Genomic DNA, 24,235 nt, shown 5'->3' with positions numbered 1-24,235 from the left:
GACACAGCATCGGATGATTTTATTGATTTTGTTTAACATCATCCTTTTTTTAAATGATCAGTGCTGTAGAATAACATTCTAATATTAAGTCCTGTGTAGTTTAGTGTTTACAGTAATTTTCTCCATGTAGAAGTTTGAGTTTATTAACATCAAAGACAGTGACTTGGAGAAGAAGGCAGCAAAGCAGAACCAAGGCAATTAAGTGGAGCAGCTATATAGAGCGGTGGGAATTCCAGCTAAGACATGCGTAGTCGGATACCCCTAAAGAATCACATTAAAACAGTAAAAAACACCAAGCCTGGTCCTGGATCTGTTTGTGCTGTCAGGCCATAACAACAACCATATTGTTGGCTATAGAGCACAAACAGATCTGGGAACAGGCAAGAAAACATTCCTCCACCATCACCTAGGTCCTAAGGAATCCATGCCAATAGCTCACACTGTAATTTAAGGTCAACATTTGAAAGTGAACATGAACTGTAGCCTACTGTGGATGAAGTCACTGTATTGTGTGCGTGCAACTTCTCGAGTTGGCTTGAAAAACCACCAACATCAATCAATCAAAGGGAAAATCTTAATCGCCACCATTTGGTTTGGGTTGGGCAACATTGGACAAATGTTTCAACACCGTTTTGGGTTGCCAGGCGCCTGCTCTGTCATGATTAGGAGTCGGGCCTAAGTTTAGAAAGGCTAAGGCTATTAGTCAGACAGACCACTGCTAGTGTTCAGTCCCACAGCGTCATGACTGATCTGCTGGACTGGGTTGTCATGGATACCACCCCATAACAAGGAAGTGGCAGCAGAGTGGTGGGGGGATGCAAGGGGAGACATTCTGTACTGAAGTCCCACCGTCTTTAGTGGCTCTGACGCAAGACCACCCATTGTCGACATGCCCCTATTAAATGAGCCCGGCAGCAGGAGGCATTGTGCGATAAGATGTGGGAGGCCGCTCTTGTAAAGGGCCATCCTTGTAAAAGACTGGACATTGTGTTAAGTCTGGCGGAGAGGAGATCTGTCATACACTCTGACTGTGACTGTAGATGGGAAAAGAGAGGGAGAGAGAGGAGCATTGTGTCTCGCTCTTTAGTCATTAGACATGTCGTAGGCCAGCGTCCCAAATTGCACCATATTCCTATATAATGCACTACTTTTGATCAGAGCCCTATAGGGTGCCATTTGAGACGCAACCCGTCTGGGCTGACGTATGGCCTTTGGGTCTTTTGTGACATTCACTGCCTCACTTCATTTGCATTGCAGAGAGATAAAAATATAATGGCCTACTGCAGGGATGTGGCCTGTAGGATTGATTTAGGCTTTCTCTGAGAGTTACAGACAGAAATGGTACAACAGCTGTATAGAGAGTACAGTGGATTGAACTTGCTGATTCAAGACCAGTTGAATTGAGCGCCTCAGTGTATGGTCTGTGAACAACGATGCTGTTCATTGTGGCAATTTCAAGAAAGGAAAAAGTCTGGTTAAGCATTTCCTCTCACCTTCACTACTTCCAAGCCTCCATATACAGTTTGCTACATGTAAACATATTGCAAGCTCTACGTATAATAAAAAATAGTATGTCTTTACACTATGTACACAGAGTGGACGGCTAATCGGCTAAGCCCGTGATTTGTAGTATCCATTCTAATAGCTATTTCGGTCAGCGCAATGGAATGTAGGGAGGATTTCTACTCTTATTTACAATTCAGGAGACACTACTGATGATGGGACGGCTACATCAAGCTTCAAGTTAATGCACTCTAGTTGCTGTTATTTAAGTCAATGGCACAAAGCTGTTTCAAAGGCAAGTGGTGTGACAAGCTGGCCTAATTCCAGATCTGTTTGTGCTGGCTTGTGGGCAAGACAGCACAAACGGATCAGTCTAGTGAGGAGCAATTGCAGGGCTGAAGAATCTACAGTATTACTTGAATCACAACCATTGGCGGTCAAGGAACACAATTACACAATGTCATGTAGTACAAAAATCAGATGACAACATTCACAGTAGAAAAGTCAAGGATTACAAAGACGATTATTGTGACAAAACACAGAGACAAACAACACCATGTTGGGTGTTACTTCAGTCGGAAGAGCTACATGTTCAATGCTGTTTTTCATAGCATTAGCGTTGGTCTAGGTATAGCATATAGCAGGAAAAATATTTCCTTTGTGTGCACTTCTACTCAATGCTAGAATGGAGGCATTTTATCGAGAGCATTTAGAAACATTGCTTGTTATTGATACATAAATACAAATGTCAAAAGTACCACAAGTACATGAAAATACATTGCATGACAAAGTACATGTACTGTATTCTAAGAGGTAAAGGTAAAACTTTACAGTGGAATCATACCAAAGGACTAACTGGAGTATCATAAACAGAGGATAAATGCTCAATAACTTTCTGTACTTGCTAATAGTAACAGTTAATGTACTTGATACAGTACACAATAGGATACCCGATTCAATCAAACCCTGACAACCAGGTTTCCAAAACAAGTGAAAAACAACATTCTTTATTGACAATTCAAATTTCGTTCAGTTTCCTAATGTCTGACTGCACATATTATTTTGTCCAAGACAATGCAGCACATCAGCAATAATGTCTATTTAACTTAACCTCGGAAACCTGGATACCCGGTTGGATTGAATAGGGCCTATGGGCATTTCTTTTGTGCCCTTTTTTTAATTTTTTTTTTTACTATATACTATTTCTGCAATGTCAAGTATAACCGAGGTATAACTTCAGTGGAGCAGGAAAGGAACTCAGTGGCCAACTGCTGAGGAGTACAATGACACTGAGAGCAGGGTCGTATTCATTAGTACAAACGGAAAACGAAAATGGTTGTTTCTTATTGGTTTCTAGTGAATAAGGCCCTGAATAGTTATTTTCACTATTGTCCCGCCCATAGTATCTGAGAGGACACTGATTGGACCAGCTCTTTTTTGCCAGTTCCAAGTGAACCCTAATGGATCAGACTCACACTAAATCAGTGAAGTGAAGCAATAGAAAAACAGAGCGATATTCAGTGTGGACTCCAGGCTACTGTATAGTATAGCTGTGCAAAGGAAAGTAGAGAACCACAGAACTCAAAGATACAATCACAACAGCAGCAAGGCAGCGTCTCACAAAGCTCATACCCTGAATGAAGACACTAACACAGTCCCCAAATTGTCAAAGCTAATTAGCAGCATTCAAACATGTTCAGTAGTGGTTTCAGTAACACTTCGTTTTACAGTCACTGTTTACCAGGTAGTTAACTAGAAAGTACTTGTTAAAATGGTAATTATCTAATAATTGCATAGTAATCACACTTCAGTTTCTACGAGATTCATTGATACACATGTCTCTATGTACCATTTGGTAACAGTAAATTACCAATAGTGTTGAATTCTTTGAGGTGAGTACCAGAAAATATTACTACCACATAGTTTTTAAGTAAATACCATGTAAACACCATCTTAAAACGGTCTGTAAAAAAAAGCATTCTAATTTTTCTTATTTTTTGACATGTCATTATACAGTATTACATACAGTTTAAGACCACAAAGCAGGCAAAGAAGGCTCCTAGGAAAAAAGGGGGATTTTGCCATTTGTCAGTTCTGTCTCCCCGTGAAGAATGCTCAAAAATAAACGGGGGCTCACGAAAAAATAATCTTATCTACAGAGAGGTTACATAGAGTGCATTATATATGTTGCAGATCATATAATACGTTTTGACAGAGCCCTGTACATTGACTTGATATGGATGAGGTGGGATGTCTTAGAGTAGCTAATGAAAGAGGACACAAAATGTCCATCTACAGTACGTGGGGAAAACCATAGTACTTTTCTTCCTCTCTGGCTCCAATCGAGCTCCACCATATTTGAGTTCTACTTCCAGGTGGGCTTGAGGGTCCTACATGACATAATGGATTGTACAGATTTCTCAGAGAAACTGCTGCTCTTGCGTGAGCGCTCGCGGGTGGGCGGCGGTGGGGGGGTGTCGCTACGCTGGGTGCTCGCCCGGCTTGACGCCCTGACGCTCTGCACCCTCTGCAGACCACCCCCTTGGGCCTTCTCCTTCTCCTCCCCCCGGGGTGAATGCTGCCCCTCTTTGGCAGGAGGTGTGGTTGTGGCGGCGGCTGGAGGCCGAGCGGGTGCTTGACTCTGGGAGCTGCTCCGGGACAGGAGAGAGGGGCTCCTGGAGGGGGTCGGGGGGTTGGAGAGGGCGGGAGCTAGTTCCTTCTTGGTGGTCCTAGAGGAGGAGGCCACAGTGTTGCGGGCCCAGCCAGGCAGGGTGGCTGATGGGGTTTTGGAGCTGTGGGTAGGTGTTTCGGGATTACTAGCCTCAGAGGGTGCCCCAACCTGACCTTGGGCCTGGGCAGCCAGGGCTCTCATGGTGGAGCGGCACATCTTTGCCTCCGGCGGTGGCTTGGGCAGGTTCCTCAGCGGCTTGGCGCTGGGCTTTCGGAAGGAGGGCTTTCGTGGGTTGAGGTCAAATGCCCAGCCTGAGAGGCCGGCGCTCCCCTGGGATTTGGTCTCCTCTGGGGGCAAGCTGGAGTGGCGGGGGGGCCTACCGATCTTCTCGCCCCGCCCCCTGGCTGGGGTGCTCTTGTCACGGAGCGGCTGCCTGGGTACTGCACCCTCATAGCTCCCGGCGGGTCTCTCCACCCGCCTGGCGTTGCTGCCAGTCCGGCTGAGCTTGGTGATGGGCACCACCTTCCGCATGCCCTGGTTCTCAGTGGTGGTCAACATCCTGACACCACGACCCACTCCGCTGTTTTTGGAGACTTTTGACACATTCTTGGTCTTGGCGTGTGTTGGTTTAGGGCTATACGTCTCTACAGCTTTCTCGCCCACCTGCCTACCCTCCGCCGTGTCCCAGCTATCTGTGTCCCCCTCTTCCGTGGTGACGAAGGAGCCGACAGATGGGGCACGTTCGTCTCTGGACTTTGACGCCGACATCTCATTTGTGGAGGCGGAGACGGACTGATCATTTGTGGATGTGGAATCAAAGTTGGAGATGGAGGATAGCGAGCTGGGGTCTTGAAGGTTCCCCTGGACGTTGTTGCAGTCAGTGTTTTTTACGTCGGGGACCAATCCTTCCCTCATTAGAGGCGAGCTTTCAATCTCAGAGTAGTCAAGCGCTACGGAGCAGTCCGTTTCTGTGCAGTCTAAGATGTAGAAAACCGGTTTCTTATTGGATACGGAGGGGTCAAGAGGGAGGGTTGTGTCGCATGTGGTTGAGGAGATGGTGCTGCTGTCCTCCTCTTCCTCCTTCTGAAGCGGGCCCACCACAAACTGAGAAGACGTCATTTTACCTTCCCACGCCGCGGGCTCTGGCCCTCTTTCCAAACTCTTTGGACAAGGAGGAGGAGTATCCAAAATGAGTGTCTTTGGAGATTCCCTCTCCCTTTCCAAGTCCGTCACCACCACGTCTTCGTGGTCGACAAAGTGCATGTGATTTGTGTTATTGTTCGGACTGGGGGGGTCAAACGGTTGAATTCCCGGGACTAGCGTGTGCCTCTCCACGCTGACATTCATGTGTGCCGTGACGCTCGCTCCGGGGTTGGGAGTCTTCTGAAAGACGTTACGGTTGTGACATGAGCGAGGCAGATAGCTCCCCTCGGACACGGTCGTGTAGTTGTTATTATTGTTATACGGTTCCTCATTGACATTAAAGCCTGTGGAAGAGTACATGGCCAAGGGGCTGATGGGCTCTGTCTCGGCCCGGTGTGACGTGGCCAGCACCTGCCGCCCGTTCCCCAGCTCGCGGTTATCGTCCTGGGACACAAGCCAGGGGGCGGTTCTCCGTTGGAGGGTGCGGCCGGAGCGCGGCAGGCTGTTGAACTTGTTGGCATAGTCTGCTGGCAACGCCGCGCCACTGCCGAACAGCTCCAGATAGCCGTGAAGCTCGCGGTCGGCCATGGCGGCCACAGTGTGGCGGTGGCGACGGGCGCTGGCTGAACGACCCAGGGGGCTGTGGGGGCTGGCGGGACGCTGCTGGAGGAAGTCTAGTAGGCCCTCCTTGGTGAGCATGTCCACGTCGTTCTCGCTGCTGCTGCGGCCAAAGCCGCCGTTACCAGCGCCGGCAGCCTGCTGCTGGTCAGCATTCCAGGCAAAGCGCTTCTCCTCCAGCTCTCTGAGACGCCGCTGCCTGGCAGTCTCCTTCAGCTCCCGCTCCAGGTTATCCTGACAGAGACAGCGAAAGGACGGGCTAATTAATAACATTTTGTGTATACAGTGCCTTCAGGAAAGTATTCAGACCCCTTGACTTTTTCCACATTTTGTTATATGTTTACATATTAAAGAGTTTATAATTTTTTGTTACTTCAGGAAATGCAATGCATGTTAACGTGAGTTACTTATCTGAAACTACATAGTAGAGACTTAAAAGATTTGAATTGAAATATTTAAAGAAAAAACACCTCACCTTGACAGCCTTTTTGAACTTGAGACAGAAGTCCTGGAAGATGCGGAAGCACTCGTCCAGCATGAAGGTGTCCTTGTCCTCACAGAAGAAGTCAATAAGCGCATTTCCCTCCTTCCGCAGGTCCAGCCTGCGCCTCTTCAGGTCTTGTAGGGTCCTTGTGGAGCTCTGTTGGGGATGACAGACAATGGATGACAGACACATAGATCACAAATTCGAACATATTATTACCAAAATATACCAAAAACAGGGGGCTTTGTGATACTGTATATCAAGGATATAGGATAGTATGAATGGTAAGCACTTATCAACATGCAAAATACATATTGACTCATATTGGCCCATATTTGTTATGCTTATGGGGTGTTCTTCCAATTGAGATCATGGTGGTAAGTTATCTGATATACATTTATTGGTCTACTCTATGTACAGACACACCTCACATGACATTGAAGCCTTGTTACAATGTTACAGTCACCCTAGGATCCGTTTTGGTATCACAACTGGCTAAGGATGCCTTCACTGTGTGCCGCCCTCATGCGCCGTAATCAGCACAGAGTAGAATTCCCAAATTAGATTCTGACTGAATGTGCTCCCACCTGCAGGAAGGGGTCCAGCTGCTCCAGGAGCTCCGGGTCACTCTGGACCTTCTCCTCCAGGGATCTGGTCCTGACGTAGAGAGACGAGAACTCCAACTCGATGTTTTCCACTGATATTCTGCGGGGATATGCAAATCATCCAAAGCCTGTTAAAATACATTGTGTGGCTCAGTTGGTCGAGCGTTGCGCTCGCGTGGCGCCACCCAAAAAATGGGCTCCCGAGTGGCACAGCGGTCTAAGGCACTGCATCTCAGTGCTAAAGGCGTCACTACAGACACCCTGGTTCGAATCCAGGCTGTATCACAACCGAGTGTGATCTGGAGTCCCATAGGGCGGTGCACAATTGGCCCAGCATCGTCCGTGTTTGGCCGGTGTAGGCCATCATTGTAAATAATAACTTGTTCTTAACTGACTTGCCTGGTTAGAAAGAAGAAGAAAATATTATGCGCTTTAGATAAAAGCATATTTTAAATGGCGTATATTATATATATATATATATATACACTGCTCAAAAAAATAAAGGGAACACTTAAACAACACAATGTAACTCCAAGTCAATCACACTTCTGTGAAATCAAACTGTCCACTTAGGAAGCAACACTGATTGACAATAAATTTCACATGCTGTTGTGCAAATGGAATAGACAAAAGGTGGAAATTATAGGCAATTAGCAAGACACCCCCAAAAAAGGAGTGATTCTGCAGGTGGTGACCACAGACCACTTCTCAGTTCCTATGCTTCCTGGCTGATGTTTTGGTCACTTTTGAATGCTGGCGGTGCTCTCACTCTAGTGGTAGCATGAGACGGAGTCTACAACCCACACAAGTGGCTCAGGTAGTGCAGTTCATCCAGGATGGCACATCAATGCGAGCTGTGGCAAAAAGGTTTGCTGTGTCTGTCAGCGTAGTGTCCAGAGCATGGAGGCGCTACCAGGAGACAGGCCAGTACATCAGGAGACGTGGAGGAGGCCGTAGGAGGGCAACAACCCAGCAGCAGGACCGCTACCTCCGCCTTTGTGCAAGGAGGTGCACTGCCAGAGCCCTGCAAAATGACCTCCAGCAGGCCACAAATGTGCATGTGTCTGCTCAAACGGTCAGAAACAGACTCCATGAGGGTGGTATGAGGGCCCGACGTCCACAGGTGGGGGTTGTGCTTACAGCCCAACACCGTGCAGGACGTTTGGCATTTGCCAGAGAACACCAAGATTGGCAAATTCGCCACTGGCGCCCTGTGCTCTTCACAGATGAAAGCAGGTTCACACTGAGCACATGAGCACGTGACAGACGTGACAGAGTCTGGAGACACCGTGGAGAACGTTCTGCTGCCTGCAACATCCTCCAGCATGGCGATGGGTCAGTCATGGTGTGGGGTGGCATTTCTTTGTGGGGCCGCACAGCCCTCCATGTGCTCGCCAGAGGTAGCCTGACTGCCATTAGGTACCGAGATGAGATCCTCAGACCCCTTGTGAGACCATATGCTGACACATGCACATTTGTGGCCTGCTGGAGGTCATTTTGCAGGGCTCTGGCAGTGCACCTCCTTGCACAAAGGCGGAGGTAGCGGTCCTGCTGCTGGGTTGTTGCCCTCCTACGGCCTCCTCCACATCTCCTGATGTACTGGCCTGTCTCCTGGTAGCGCCTCCATGCTCTGGACACTACGCTGACAGACACAGCAAACCTTTTTGCCACAGCTCGCATTGATGTGCCATCCTGGATGAACTGCACTACCTGAGCCACTTGTGTGGGTTGTAGACTCCGTCTCATGCTACCACTAGAGTGAGAGCACCGCCAGCATTCAAAAGTGACCAAAACATCAGCCAGGAAGCATAGGAACTGAGAAGTTGTCTGTGGTCACCACCTGCAGAATCACTCCTTTTTTGGGGGTGTCTTGCTAATTGCCTATAATTTCCACCTTTTGTCTATTCCATTTGCACAACAGCATGTGAAATTTATTGTCAATCAGTGTTGCTTCCTAAGTGGACAGTTTGATTTCACAGAAGTGTGATTGACTTGGAGTTACATTGTGTTGTTTAAGTGTTCCCTTTATTTTTTTGAGCAGTGTATTATAATAAATGTGAATAGTTTAAGATTCTGAAACTTTGTGGACTGCTGTAGCAGATGGCTATGTCACCATTGTAAAATGTGACTTTGTATTCCTGAGACTTGAAGTACTGCTGACCCTGAAAACAGAAATGCCTTGGCTTGTATCGGTCAGTGGTATTGATGTTGCTTTAGAAATTGCTATGTTGTGGTTCACTGTGGCAGAAATGGACCATGTTACACTGTATGGCACTTGTCTATATTTGACCATTGAATTCAAAGGCCTATCTACAGTGCATTCGATAATGGTGAAGGCACGACAGTTAGAGAGGCTGGAAGTAAGGATGATGTGTTAGCATTAACTGTTGGCACACCAGGAGAGAGGGAGAGCTGAACTGTAGCATGCAGAGGTGACCTTGTAAAAGAGCTTGACAGCCACAGGGAAGACAATGCATCCTAAACAGTGCAGTATACTGCCAGAGCCATTGGGAGCTTAAATTAATTTGAAATTCAACTCAAGGCGTTAGTAGGGATCTGTGATTTCATTCAGTGCTGCTGTTATTCTAGCCAATAATCAACCTCTTCATTTGATTGCATTTATACTATGAGTATGTCTTGTACCATATATTTTTTTCTATGGCGTTAAAGCTGCAGTCTGCGATTCATAAAACAACAAAGTGGCCACCTCGCCACTTGGTAAACAGCTGAGGTATGCGGCTGGGAAATGTAACCAGACTTAAAGCTGCAGTCTTATTAAAGCAGCAGTCTGCAGTTCAGAAAACAACAAACAGGACACTGCAGAAATGTTACTAGACAGCAGCATTAAGCACAAATCATCATCCAGTAGTAGTCATATAAAGGCAACATATACAGATATGGCTAATGGAGGGAAATAATCCTGCTAATGCTCTCTAAGGGCAGTGGCTGAAGCAAGAACCTAAAAGCTACACATAGCATTCCAGGAACTGAGTTAGTGATCTTGATTGTGAAAAGAGACCCATAAAAGTCCTTATACGGTATAGGGCATCCATAGATAACGGGTATGAAATTGACTGGGAGTCTTCTAGGTGAACTAGTTGTAAGACTCTTGTCAAAGGAAAGCAGTGCAAATGCTGCGTTCTTGACATGTCAGAGTGTTACGGAAATAAAATGTGCAAACGCTGAGCATTAAGTTGTATCTATTCACGTGCTTTGAAGTCGTTGAAATTGCCCATTGGCTAACGGCTAACTAGGTACGTCAACCATAAACTACAGTTATTATGCTCACAAACAAATGACAGTGTTCAAAAACAGAATCAATAGATTGCTTTTGATAAATAATTGACTGTTGTTGCATTTAACTGCTGAGAATGCTGTTCTCTAAGTCATTTCCTCAATAGGTGACGTCATAGTTCAGCATGTCGAAGAAGTTGCGGCACATAGTTGACACCCGAGTGTCCTACTTTACAGAAATGATGAGTTGGAGGGCTGTTCAAATGGCTTTTTCCCAGTTTGCAAGTTTCCGACATCATGAAGACCGCAAGGACTTTTTACCTGGAAGCGCTCTGGATGTCCTGAAGTTTCTCAGGGAACTTCAGCAGCTTCTCGTCCTTCTTCTGTGCCTCCTGAGTAGATAGGAAAGGAATTATTATTAGCCTTGTATAATGCTTTATTACATGTTATGTACACCCATATCCCCCTTGTAATTTCCAATCTGTTTAATAAAGCTTGAAAATACATAAGGACTCCTTAAAAAAGAAACACACACAAACATCTGCCATCCTTCCTGCAATATTCAACATTTCTCTCATTTGGCCTCTGTTTACTCAAACATCAATGTCATGGAATATTTACTAGTGACAACTTCTCTGCTGTTGAAAGGGCATCTGTGGAAAGCCTCTCCTTATTCTGTGTCAAAAGATACAAATTCACACATCTCAAATTCTAACAAACTAATTCAAACAAACTACTAAATTCTGACCCACTGGGTACACCACGTCATTTAAACGTGGAAATGTTGGTAATATTTGGATGAGATATTGATCAATAAGATTTCAACCTTTATTCACCGACTCAAAAAGACAGCCTGAAGTTTGTTGAATTCCCAATGTGTCACTACCTTCTAAAAGCACAACCAAATTCCAATGAAAAAACAATGTCTGATGTTTGGTTTAGTTGTCATCTAAACGTGTTATCACTGCACGTTCCATCATGTAGAAGCACAACAAATTCAAATGGGAATGCAATGTCAGATATTTTGTATCCATACACTGAGTATACCAAACATTAGGAATACCTTCAACAAGGGATCATAGCTTTCACCTGGATTCACCTGGTCAATTTATGTAATGGAAAGAGCAGGTGTCCTTAATGTTTTATATACTCAGTGTACAACAACTTAATGTGTTCTCACTGTGCTTCATCTAATAGCAAAACCAATATATAGCTGTGAGCAGCAATGAACGGGGTTCACAGGATGACAGAAAGGACACGAGATCAGTTGGATAGCAAAGCAAGCACTCTATCATATAACTATATTCCTTTATGTGCAATCAGTGATAGCATTACTATGTTTATCTCTCAATACCACAAGGATGACTCAAGTGAAGTTTAGTCTAGTGCTGTAGGTTGGTTATCTTTGAATGCAGCAGGTAATCATTCTTAAAGTCATTACTTCATGCTTTGAGTTTACATTCCAATTCTGGGGGAAATTTGACTAATGGTTTATGTTAAGATTTGTGTTAATTGGCATATTGTGGTCATCTTTCAATCTGGGCCGACTTTGAATGCAGCACCTTATAATTCAAAAATTCATTAGAGTCTATATACCAAATCTCGAGTCAATCTGACTTAAAAACTCGTTGCTTCATTCAAATATGGCCACACTGTACCATAGCAAATAAGATAATGCTACAAATACTTTGGAAATTATAATTTTTCAAAAGTATTTGTAGCATTAGCATATGTGCTAACATGCATCTATAGGTACAGAATGGCCATATTTGAATGCAGCAACAATCTTTTAAATCTTTTAAACCATTAAAGACTGATGTAATGTGTCTAAATACAAAATCTGAAGTGAATCTGACGTATGGTTCACGAGGATAAGATGAATGCAGATGATTTTGAGCATTAGCGTTACACATGCAAAGAATGAGTTGTTAATAGTTTCCTTGTTTTTTGAAATATAAATACCAAATTCAGTATGGTTCATTTTAGAGACGGCCATGATATCGATGATAAGTTTCAAGTTGACAGGCCACTGTGGTGTCAATTTACATTGGTTTATATGGACAAGGAAAATCTGAGTTTTGGTTTGTCAATAACTTCGCCATCTTTTGGCCAATTCCTTAGCTTTTCAACTAAGTTAAGACATGTACCATAGGCCTACATTCCACATTTTGTGTGTACTTTCAGCATATTTTAACATATTAGTGTATGTGCTAATATGCACCTACTGGTATAGTGTGGCCATCTTTGAATGCATCAACGTAGGGACTATTGTGACCAAAGACCAAATTTGGAGTGAATCTGACTTTTATTCCATGACAAGTTTCTTTATGAATATTTTAAGCATTAGCGTAACTTTGTCAAAAAAGTGAATTGTTAATAGTTTCCTTATTTTTTAGGATATGAATGACAAACTTAACATGGTTCATCATGGTAATGTCTCTGATGAACCTAAACGGTTTCAAATTGTTAGGCCATTGTGGAGTGGATTTACAAAGGATTTAAATGGACACGTAAAATCAGATTTATCAACAGCTCAGCCATTCTTTTTGAAGTTACTCATGGCCTCTAGTTTCTGTGTGCTTCGCTCTGAACTCTGAATTACCTGGATTGTAGTTGAGATGACATTAAAAGTACATAGTGCAAGTTATCAATGCTGTTCAATAATCTGCACAGATTATTATAGCAACTGTGAAGATTTCTACAGACCTGCGACCTTTGCATGCTATTTTGAACATGCATGCTTTCTATGATTACATAAGACATTTGTAGTACAGTAACCTCAAAACGTGGCTCTGGATGTTACTCATTTTAAAATTGAATAAGTACTGTTACATTAGTTTGTAAAATAGCCTAACTTTAGGCTATTAACTGTATTACAAAAGTTATATTTGTAATACAATCATCAACATTTAAAGGGAATGAATCTAATGCTTGGATAGTTTAATCTGAGCCACTGGCTTAATCCTATTCTTTAAATTATATTTTTGGTTTAGTTGGAGACGTGAATCCAAAATATAATTTGTTAACTTGTGGACAAGTTAATAGGAAAAAGTTCATTGCAAAAGTGATATTGAATAGTGTTTAGTTGTCCACACAAACAAAAATCAACATTTGAAGGAATTGTATCTTTTGTACCACTGACTTAGTCTGACTTTAATTCCAGTTTGTCTACAAATTAATCATTGATATGTTGAAATAACCATCTCCATCTCAACCAAAAATCTAAGTTAAAGAATATGACTAAATCATATCAAACTTTAAACACACTTTAAATTAAAATTTATTTAAAGAATTTAGTCCTTGATTTAGTCCTATTATTTTACTTAGAGATGGAGATGTGAGATGGAGATGTGAGTCCAACATATTAATTATTAACTTTAATATTACATTTCAAATCAACCAAAGCTTGAAATCCTAGGCCCATATGCATTGTCTATTTTTAGTTGACTTGAGACAATATCTGTTGATGACTTTGCAAATTCTATAATAATAATAATAATAAAAGGCCTAATATAGGCCTAAATACTATCATTGATGATATATGACTTAACATTTGTTCTGTTAAACCCACCCCTTGAAAATACTTTGATAACAACAGTTCATCTATTTAGTTATTAAGAGATCTCTCAAAAATCATTCTCACTATAACAAATTGGTAGTAGTCAGTGACAAATATTAAAGCTAAGCAGAGCTGGGCTTAGTTAAAATCCTGGAAGTACATAGTGCAAGTTATCAATGGTAGGTTATCTTTGAATGCTGTAGATAGATCAACTCTCCAGTAGGAGGTGCTGCCCAGCTTATAGCTTTTTTCTGATAGTGGATATAACATTGAAGATCTGAAGTAGCTTCAAATGTACAAATTCAACAAGGTATGTCTATGTTGAAAATTGGTTACCATGATGACATAATCCTGTGATTGAAATTTTACCCTCAAAACAACAGTTGATGACTTTTTGCAAATCCAATGTATTTTCCACCTAGATTCCATGTCTCAATACATTGACAAATAACATTAAAACAACGTTGATACAACCAGTTTGTTCCCAGTGGGGAGTGTCTGTACTCTGGTTGAATGCCAAAAGGATCCACAGGTCAGCACACTGACTCATACACCCAAATGGGGACATTTCATTTTAAAGTGAGCATGACCAGAAGAAACCTGAAGATATTCCTGCACACTGCTTGCTTACAAAGTGATTCTCCACTAATCTGTCTCTCTGTGTGTCTCCTCCAGTGTGTATGTGTGTCTTCTCCTGTGTGTGTTGTGCATGTCTGTTTGTTCCTCCATTATGTGTCTCCTCCAGTTTGTCTGTCTCCTCTAGTGTGTCTGTCTCCTCCAGTGTGTCTATCTCCTCCAGTGTGTCTGTCTCCTTCAGTGTCTCCTCCCATTTCTCTCTGTCAGACTCACCAAAGCCACAAAATGCAGCAGGTTCATGCCCGGTTTGTTGGCCTTGGTGTCAGCCAGCGAGAGGAGCGATGACAGCTTGAAGCCCACGGCGTTGCCCGCATAACCGCCCTGCGGGACGGGGAGGAGGATAAACGAGCAGTGTCATAGTGGTGCCATAAAAGCCATTATCCCACCTTAGCCATCGTCATATCAGACAGATAAGGAGAGAGGAGAGAGGGGGGGGGGGGGGGGGGGGAACTAGACAGATGTTACAGATTGATTGAGAGAGAGACCAAGTGAGTGAGTGAGTGAGTGCGTGAGAGAGCGAGAGGGTGAGTGAGTGATTGAGGAGAGAGAAAGAGAGGAAGAGAGAGTGAGGATAGATAAATAGAAAGAGGAAAATGAGATATAATGGCATCGTTGGCTTACAGCGTTCATGATGTTTCCAGCCTGCAGAACCAGGTGGAGGATGGCGTGTAGTTCCTCACAGGTCATCAGCTCTACAGAGAGAGAGGAGTGACGGGTCAATACAAACCACAAACCATAGCACGCAGAGCATTCAGCAGTAACCTCCATCAGATCTGGGCTTCAAATAAATTGATTAAAATACTTGATTAAAATAATCTGTGCCTAGCTGAGCTTGCCTGGCTTAATAAACGAATAGAAAAGTCCCAAAACTGCAAACCCCGCCCATCTGGCACTCCAGGCAGACAAGCAAACGCTCAAAGTATTTGAAAATAATTTTCAAGTATTTAAACCCAGGTCTGCCCCCCCCATCAAACACCATCACTGGTTGGAATTAACTTCCACCATACAGTTCCCTTCCACTATAACTCAAGCTAGCTTTCAACTGAGATATACAGCTGTATAGAGATGCTGTCATAGTTTTAGCATGACTGTAGGCCTATTGATATTTCAAATACTGTGCAATACAGCTAGCTACTCATTAGGAGTAATGTCGGCCCCCACCAAGAGTCTGGTTTCACTAGTAATCACAATCAGGAAGTAGCTTGTCTGTGACTTGCACTTTGTTTAAATAGAAAATGGACAACAGCGAAACAAAATGCATCATATATGTACATGCACATCCTAGATCAAATGCTATTCATGATGAGATGGAGTAAACACAAAAAACACCCACAAAATAACGACGGCTCAAACCAACTTATCCAACGTTGCAGCAATGTGCAGAGCTGTGGTCAAGTGGATAACACTCCTGGCACATGCCAGATAAGGCCCTGTACTGCAGATCAGGGTTCAATGCCTTCTTTCTGTGTCTCACTGTCTTCCATCCATCTACACCTGTCTAATAAAGCACACCAAAAAACCTTGCAGCTATAACCTCTTTTATGTAACATAACGCCGCCCAGAGGCCTAATGTTGATGAAACGATTCTTCATTTTGGCCAAGTGCCCTGCCGAGCTGACATCTCAATTCAGCGCTGCCGCGAAGAGGACGCGGTGCATGAGCTTCCTGAGAGGGAAGCCAATAAAGTGTGGCTGAGGGGTGAGAAGCTGTGACTCAGCTAAAATGACATTGAGCCGCGTTCAGCTTAGAGCAAGGGGGGGTTGGTGTGTCAAATATGTCTCACCATTTATTGGACGCTTTGTAAAAGCCCCAAATTCGCTGAGAGGTGAAACTCCATGTAAGGACGTTTTACGACTCATTCAAAAACCCCGCGCTATGCCCTAAAAGGCCTCACAATGCAGATTTTACAGCAGCCTGCACTCTCAAGACATGTTTAGCTTACTAAATGTATCAGGGCAATTAATTTGCTAAATTGGTGCTGCTCTTTAGGCACTACCAAGCTCATTTGAATGTATTAGCTACAGTAGCTGCATACCAACAAATCATGCATAGGCCCACTGTACTACAATAAATGTCAACGTGTTGCATATTTCAGAGCCCAAATGACAAAAACAAGTCGACTGTGGATCATATGATTGGTTTCAGACGCAGTGCTTACTGGGCACCCTACAGTATAATAACACTGACACACCGCGGCCATCCGCTGGTTTCAACTGTTTGTCATCACGGCCTATTTTGTCCTTTGAAATCATTAACCATTAAACAAATGGTTAACCAAATGAGGTCTACTGTCCCTACCCCTGAAAAAATCTCTAGGTGCATCCATCCACGTCTCTATATATCTGTAAATACAGTATGTATCTCAGTATCTTTCTATCTCTGTATTTAAATGTCTCTTCATTGCATGAACCTCAATTTCTGTCATTAACCTGAAAACCTCCTCTGCATGAACCCTGCATCCAGGGGTTGGAAGCAAAATTATTTTTCAATTATTTAGTTCTGAACATTAATATAAATTTCTTGGTTCCGTTCCACTTTTCTAACCAGGAAAATAAAGTTCTGAAACGGTTCGAACCCAAAAAAAGTACTGGTTTGTATCGTTCCTCTCTGTTCCTTTTTAAACCTCTAAAATATATATATATTTTTTTACATTTAGCTCAACATTAATTTACTTCACCAATCAGTGCAAATAGAGCAACTTGCTGTGGAGCAGGTAAGCAATTTAATGTGTATAGGAACGTAGTTAAGAGCAAATTGTATTTTGCCGTAACAGCATAGTTTAATCATAATGAAAGACAAACTGTGCTGCCAGTCACAGTGTAGGGAGCAAGATGCAACTGACATTTTGAGGGTGAGGAGAGAGCGAGAGAGGATGGCGGAAGCATGCTTTGAAGCACTAAGCATCTTGTTATGATATGCATTATCTGAATTAGACCAACACAATTATACCTACGGAGGAGCAGCTTCTATGGTGGAACTTTGAATATCTTTAGCCAGAATTAAAAACATGTCTTACCTTTTAGTAGCTAATCAATCCAACGCAAAACATGAAAACTATAGTATCCTTAACTAGCATTGAAAAAGTAAATCCATTCTTCTCTAATTAAACATCTCTCCCTAATTTCTGAATTATGCTTGTAATGTCGTCAGTAGGCTACAGTAACCTATGCTTCAGAGGGGAGGGGCAGGTAGCCTACACACACACCCACTGGCAAAGATTTACAGCTGGCAAGCATACGCTGGAATAAGTTTCTGAGTGACAGAATGAGGGCTTTGCATAGGCGCTTGGTTGTGATTTTTGTCGGACAGGAAGAAAATGCCCGGAACATAAAATAACGTTATTAAGCGATTCCCATGCTTTTAAAATAATGGATTTGTTCCGGAACAATATAGATCACTTTTGTTTTCGGTTCGGGTTCTGTTCCTCAAATAATTTTGTTATTTTCCGGTTTTCTGTTCTGTTCTCTGAACCGGTTCCAACCCTTACCTGCATCTACCACTCATCTACTTTATATATTGGTCCGAATACAGCGCCAGCTCAGATGACACGTACGCACCCGTGCACACACTGGGTCCTCGTTACACCTCAGTGCTGCGACTCAGATATCTAGGTCTCCGGTCGATGGTGTGTGGCAGCACCAGCGGGCGGCGGTGGCCGCTAGCGGGGCAGTGGTGTGTCAACATCATTACCTTTGGTGGCCACGCGGATTACATCGATCTCACGGCTCATCACAGCGCAGGATGGAAAGAACTCGTCACGCAGGACCATGGCCTCGATGCGCAACTCAAACCTGGCAGGGGCGACAGAGAACAGGGGGTGTCAGATTCACTGGCACAGGGAACAGAATAGTCAATTGACTATACAACTCCAGGCCCTCAGTTTCGAGGGCCAAAGCACTGCTGGTTTTCATTCTCTCCTAATCAGGTACTGCCTTGATCAGCCTGTTGCATGATGACGAGGAAACCCATGGCCCCGGTCCTAAATGACTTTGTGTGACGAATCACACCTGGTCCTAAATATCAACAAGACCAAAGAGATTTGCATAGACTTCAGGAAGCATACAACACTTACCTCTGCAACATCTATCAGAGGTCAGAACATAGAGATTGTAGAAGAATACAAATATATGGGTGTCCTCTTGGACAATAAGCTTCAGTGGAGTAAATGTACAGACCTGATCTTAAAAAAGAGTCAACAGAGACTGTACTTTCTCAATTTTAATGTCGACTGTTCTATACTGACTCTGTTTTACAAATCTTTCATTGAGAGTATTTGAACTTTTTGTATTGTTTGTTGGTTTGGTAATGCCACTGTCAGCCAGAGAAATATACTGAGAAGGATTATCACCACAACAAGCAAGGTACTTGGAGTCAAACAGACAGGCCTGGATGAGATCTTCAACATCAGGGCCCTCCGCAAGGCTCACAAAATCATTTTAGACCCAAGCCACCCCCTGTAATCGGACTTTGAACTACTTCCCTCTGGGTGCAGGTATACGGCACCCCCCGGGATGAAAAACAGAACTAGACAATAATTTGCGCTAGTTGTGATATCCCTCCTAAATAGCTCGGGCTAATGTTCCTATCCACCCAGTAAGATCAGCAGGCTAGTCTCTTTTTATTGGTATGTAACTGTTATGGAAGTTGTATTGTCAATTTGTTTTGTATTTAAACACCACTTTAAATGTGTACATGACACTGCAACAAAATTTCCCCATGGGGTCAATAAAGTCAGTAAAGTAAAGTATGACTTACACTTGGCCTTGATCAATTAACTACCAGGGGCGAAAAACAGTAGTAGCTTAGCCCTCGAAGGGCAGTAGAATTGACCTGAGGTACAGCACCAGATACTGCACACCCGTTTATTTAATTGAAAGAAGTACTCAGTAAATTTCTCAAACCTGCACAGTTTATGCTTTAGTATGTAACCATGCATTTTGCTTTGGAGCAAATTGAATTGCAGAATGAAGAGTTGTGGGTACTGGAAAAATACTAGCAAGGTAGACTCATGAAGATATGCTTAAAATGGCTGATAAGTGAATCAAGATGTGATTGATTCATGTAGTAACAGGGACGGACTGGGTCCAGAAATCGTCTCAGGCATTTCAAACACACCGGCCCATGTTTTTCCTCGGGGCCCGAACACCAGCCCATTTATTTTGCTGAGGCCCTCATTATTAGGAAAATAATGATCCTTCTGCACAAAGAAAAAAACGATTTAGACCAGTCGTCATTGAATGGGCCAGTCGGCTAAATGAGTACAGCTTACCGAGGCACCTGGATCAACAGGTACATGAAGGAGTCTGCCAGGGTCAGTTTGCTGGAGTCCCCTTTGAACTCCCTCAGTTTCTTTACCTGTGGATGTGATAATAAACATATGAATGTGTTCCTATGTGGCTCAGTTGGTAGAGCATTGTACTTGCAAAGTTGGGATCATGGTTTTGATTCCCACTGGGGCCACCCATATGAAAATGTATGCACACATGACTGACTTTAAGCCGCTTTTGATGAAAGCGTCTGCTAAATGCCATTAATATTATATTGTGCTGCAATATGTGCAATCCATAAGAACCCAACCTCAACAACACAAATGTACCTTAAACATTGTTTATGTACACAGTAACTTAGACAATGTCTGTCATTAAATTATTGTGCTCCATCCATTTCAGAATGATTTACTGGTTTTTATATCATAGACATGGAGGAAACCTATGCTAGCTGGGATGTGCTAGTATCCTATTCAAAAACTATGGTGCATTGCTTGGCTGGTACATTGTGTTCTCACACACACACACACAACACAACACAACACAACACAACACAACACAACACAACACAACACAACACACACACACACACACACACACACACACACACACCTCTTCAGACTCGGGCAGGAGTTTGAGCAGGTCTTTGAGGAGATCAGCTCTGTACAGCTTGCCGTCTCCCTGGCGAATGTCCTCCACGATGGACAGATTGGACCTGGATAAGATGAACACAGTGATAAACCTTATAGTGCATTATGATGCGGTTATAATGCATGGCAAGATGTTATAAGCATGTACAGTATGACCCCATTATAATATCTTATTATCATCTGAATAAAAGCCATTTTGAGTCGGTTGACAATTTGCTGCAGAGACACTTAACATACATTGCCTTGTTATAAGAGGCTCTTACATGCTCATAACAAGTTATAAGCATTATAAACGTACATTAAAGAAACACAACATATTATACACCTTATAATAGAACATCTTAAAGGCTCATACAAAACAAGTTATAAAGCCTTATACCCATTGCCTGAAATGGTACTGAAATGAGACAGTCAGTTAATTCATTGGTAAACAGCACAGGCTCTCACTCTATGTCTGCACAGAGCAGTAAATCCAGCCAATCCTCACACAGGCACCTTGATATGTGAGCCCGATGCCCAGGCCTAATGTGGATTTATGAGCCATGGGACTGGAGAAACCATGAATTGAAAGGGATTCGGGGAGACGCGGTGGGAGCACGTGCAACTGCAACAACATGCTGCTAATTCAGTAAGAATGCATTCTCTGGAAATTGGGTTGTGTCATATCAAATCGGGGGGAATCACTTAACATATGATATTCTCATTGGTGGTCAACTGTAAGGGGGAGAATGTACAGTTGAAGTCAGAAGTTTACATGCACTTAGGTTGGAGTCATTAAAACTCGTTTTTCAACCACTCCACAAATGTCTTGTTAACAAACTATATTTTTGGCAAGTCGGATAGGTCACCTACTTTGTGCATGACACAAGTCATTGTTTGACACAAGTCACAATTGTTTACAGAGATTATTTCACTTATAATTCACTGTAGCACAATTCCAGTCGGTCAGAAGTTTACATACACTAAGTTGACAGTGCCTTTAAACAGCTCACAAAATTCCAGAATATGATGTCATGGCTTTAGAAGCATCTGATAGGTTAATTGACATCATTTGAGTCAATTGGAGGTGCACCTGTGGATGTATTTCAAGGCCTACCTTCAAACTCAGTGCCTCTTTGCTTGACATCATGGGAAAATCAAAAGAAATTAGCCAAGACCTCAGAAAAAAATTTGTAGACCACAAGTCTGGTTCATCCTTGGGAACAATTTCCAAACGCCTGAAGGTACCACGCTCAGCTGTACAAACAATAGTACGCAAGTATAAACACCATGGGACCACGCAGCCGTCATACTGCTCAGAAAGGAGACGCGTTCTGTCTCCTAGAGATGAACGTACTCTGGTGCGAAAAGTGCAAATCAATCCCAGAACAACAGCAAAGGACCTTGTGAAGATGCTGGAGGAAACAGGTACAAAAGTATCTATATCCGCAGTAAAAATGAGTCCTATATCGACATAACCTGAAAGGCCGCTCAGCAAGGAAGAAGCCACTGCTCCAAAACCGCAATAAAAAAGCCAGACTATGATTTGCAACTGCAAATGGAGACAAAGATCATCCTCTGGTCTGATGAAACTAAAAAAGGAATATTTGGCCATAATGACCATCGTTATGTTTGGAGGAAAAAGGGGGAGGCTTGCAAGCCGAAGAACATCATCCAAAATTATGTGGATATATTGAAGCAACATCTCAAGACATCAGTCAGGATGTTAAAGCTTGCTCGCAAATGGGTCTTCTAAATGAACAATTACCCAAGCATACTTCCAAAGTGTGGCAAAATGGCTTAAGGACAACAAAGTCAAGGTATTGGAGTGGCCATCACAAAGCTCTGACCTCAATCCTATAGACAATTTGTGGGCAGAACTGAAAAAGTGTGTGCGAGCAAGGAGGCCTACAAACCTGACTCAGTTACACCAGCTCTGTCAGGAGGAATGGGCCAAAACGTATTTGTGGGAAGCTTGTGGAAGGCTACCCGAAACGTTTGACCCAAGTTAAACAATTTAAAGGCAATGCTACCAAATACTAATTGAGTGTATGTAAACTTCTGACCCACTGGGACTGTGATGAAAGAAATAAAAACTGAAATAAATAATTCTCTCTACTATTATTCTGACATTTCACATGTTTTAAATAAAGTGGTGATCCTAACTGACCTAAGAGAGGGAATTTTTACTAAGATTAAATGTCAGGAATTGTGAAAAACGGAGTTTAAATGTATTTGGCTAAGGTGTATGTAAACTTCCTACTTCAACTGTATGTTTCAAATGTCTAATTAGCCTTGTTAGCATTATCAACCTGCCTCTTTTCTGCATTCAAGATTCCCATCGATATGAATAACAAATAACATACTGTAAGTAGTTCGAGTTACTGTTAGCAACAAATTTGTCTGTGAGTGACAATATACTGTACTGCACTAGCGACTGTGTTACACAAACGAAAGTGTCCAAGTCCAGTGTGGACGAGGCAGTGTTGATAGGTGCTCTTGTGATAAGAGTCAAATACTATGAAAATACCAGGGAGAGCCATGCAAAACGTCCTATGAGATCAGCCCTCTGGCCCTGTACACACTCAAGTTGTACAACTGATGTAAAACGCATTTCCAATCAAATCATATCAAATTGTATTTGTCACATGCGACGAATACAACCTTACAGTGAAATACTTACTTACAAGCCCTTAACCAACAATGTAAAAATAAATAAATAAGAGTAAAAAATAATTAAACAGCAGCAGTAAAATAACAATAGTGAGGCTATATACAGAGGGTACCGGTACAGAGTCAATGTGTGGGGGCACCGGTTAGTCGAGGTAATTGAGGTAATATGTACATGTAGGTAGAGTTAAAGTGACCATGCATAGATAACAAACAGAGAGTATCAGCAGCATAAAAGAGGGGTCTGGGTAGCCCTTTGATTAACTGTTTAGGAGTCTTATGGCTTGGGGTAGAAGCTGTTAAGAAGCCTTATGGACCTCGACTTGGCACTCTGGTACACTTGCCGTGCAGTGGCAGAGAGAAATGTCTATGACTAGGGTGGCTGGGGTCAATTTTTAGGGGCTTCCTCTGACACTGCCTGGAATAGAGGTCCTGGATGGCGGGAATCTTGGCCCCAGTGATGTACTGGGCCGTATGCACTACCCTCTGTAGTGCCTTGCGGTAGGAGGCCGAGCCGTTGCCATACCAGGCAGTGATGCAACCAGTCAGGATGCTCTCAATGGTTCAGCTTTTGAGGATCTGAGGACCCATGCCAAATCTTTTCAGTCTCCTGAGGGGGAATAGGCTTTGTGGTGCCCTCTTCACGACTGTCTTGGTGTGTTTGGACTATGATAGTTTGTTGGTGATGTGGACACCAAGGAACTTGAAGTTCTCAACCTGCTCCACTGCAGCCCCATCAATGAGAATGGGGGCATGCTCGGTCCTCCTTTTCCTATAGTCCACAATCATCTTCTTTGTCTTGATCACGTTGAGGGAGAGGTTGTTGTCCTGGTACCACATGGCCAGGTCTCTGACCTCCTCCCTATAGGCTGTCTCATCGTTGTTGTTGATCATGCCTACCACTGTTCGGCAAACTTGATGATGGTGTTGGAGTCGTGCCTGGCCATGCAGTCATGAGTGAACAGGGAGTACAGGAGGGGACTGAGCATGCACCCCTGAAGGGCCCCTGTGTTGAGGATCTGCGTGGCGGATGTGTTGTTACCTGCCCTTACCACCTGGGGGCGGCCCGTCTGGAAGTCCAGGATCCAGTTGCAGAGGGAGGTGTTTAGTCCCAGGGTCCTTAGCTTCGTGATGAGCTTTGAGGGCACTATGGTGTTGAACGCTGAGCTGTAGTCAATGAATAGCATTCTCACATAGGTGCTCCTTTTGTCCAGGT

At 43.3% G+C, this 24,235-nt stretch overlaps 1 protein-coding gene across 1 annotated transcript in view; it reads right to left on the bottom strand.

The window, feature by feature from the left end:
- Positions 1–2,278: 2,278 nt before the first annotated feature.
- The window catches only part of fhdc1 (FH2 domain containing 1), a 36,413-nt gene continuing 14,456 nt past the window's right edge, over positions 2,279–24,235 (bottom strand). Inside the window, exons 3-11 of the mRNA XM_038999001.1 lie at positions 20,333–20,435; positions 19,723–19,808; positions 18,144–18,244; positions 15,075–15,145; positions 14,667–14,774; positions 10,580–10,650; positions 7,007–7,124; positions 6,411–6,575; positions 2,279–6,169 (exon numbers count right to left, since the gene is read on the bottom strand). Of these exons, the coding sequence (XP_038854929.1) occupies positions 3,869–6,169; positions 6,411–6,575; positions 7,007–7,124; positions 10,580–10,650; positions 14,667–14,774; positions 15,075–15,145; positions 18,144–18,244; positions 19,723–19,808; positions 20,333–20,435 (3,124 nt within the window). The 3' untranslated portion in view covers positions 2,279–3,868. The remainder of the gene's footprint in view (positions 6,170–6,410; positions 6,576–7,006; positions 7,125–10,579; positions 10,651–14,666; positions 14,775–15,074; positions 15,146–18,143; positions 18,245–19,722; positions 19,809–20,332; positions 20,436–24,235) is intronic.

The sequence above is a fragment of the Salvelinus namaycush genome, chromosome 8 (genome assembly GCF_016432855.1).
Source record: "Salvelinus namaycush isolate Seneca chromosome 8, SaNama_1.0, whole genome shotgun sequence".
Taxonomy (NCBI): Eukaryota; Metazoa; Chordata; class Actinopteri; order Salmoniformes; family Salmonidae; genus Salvelinus; species Salvelinus namaycush.
This window is presented reverse-complemented; position numbering and strand designations above follow the sequence as displayed.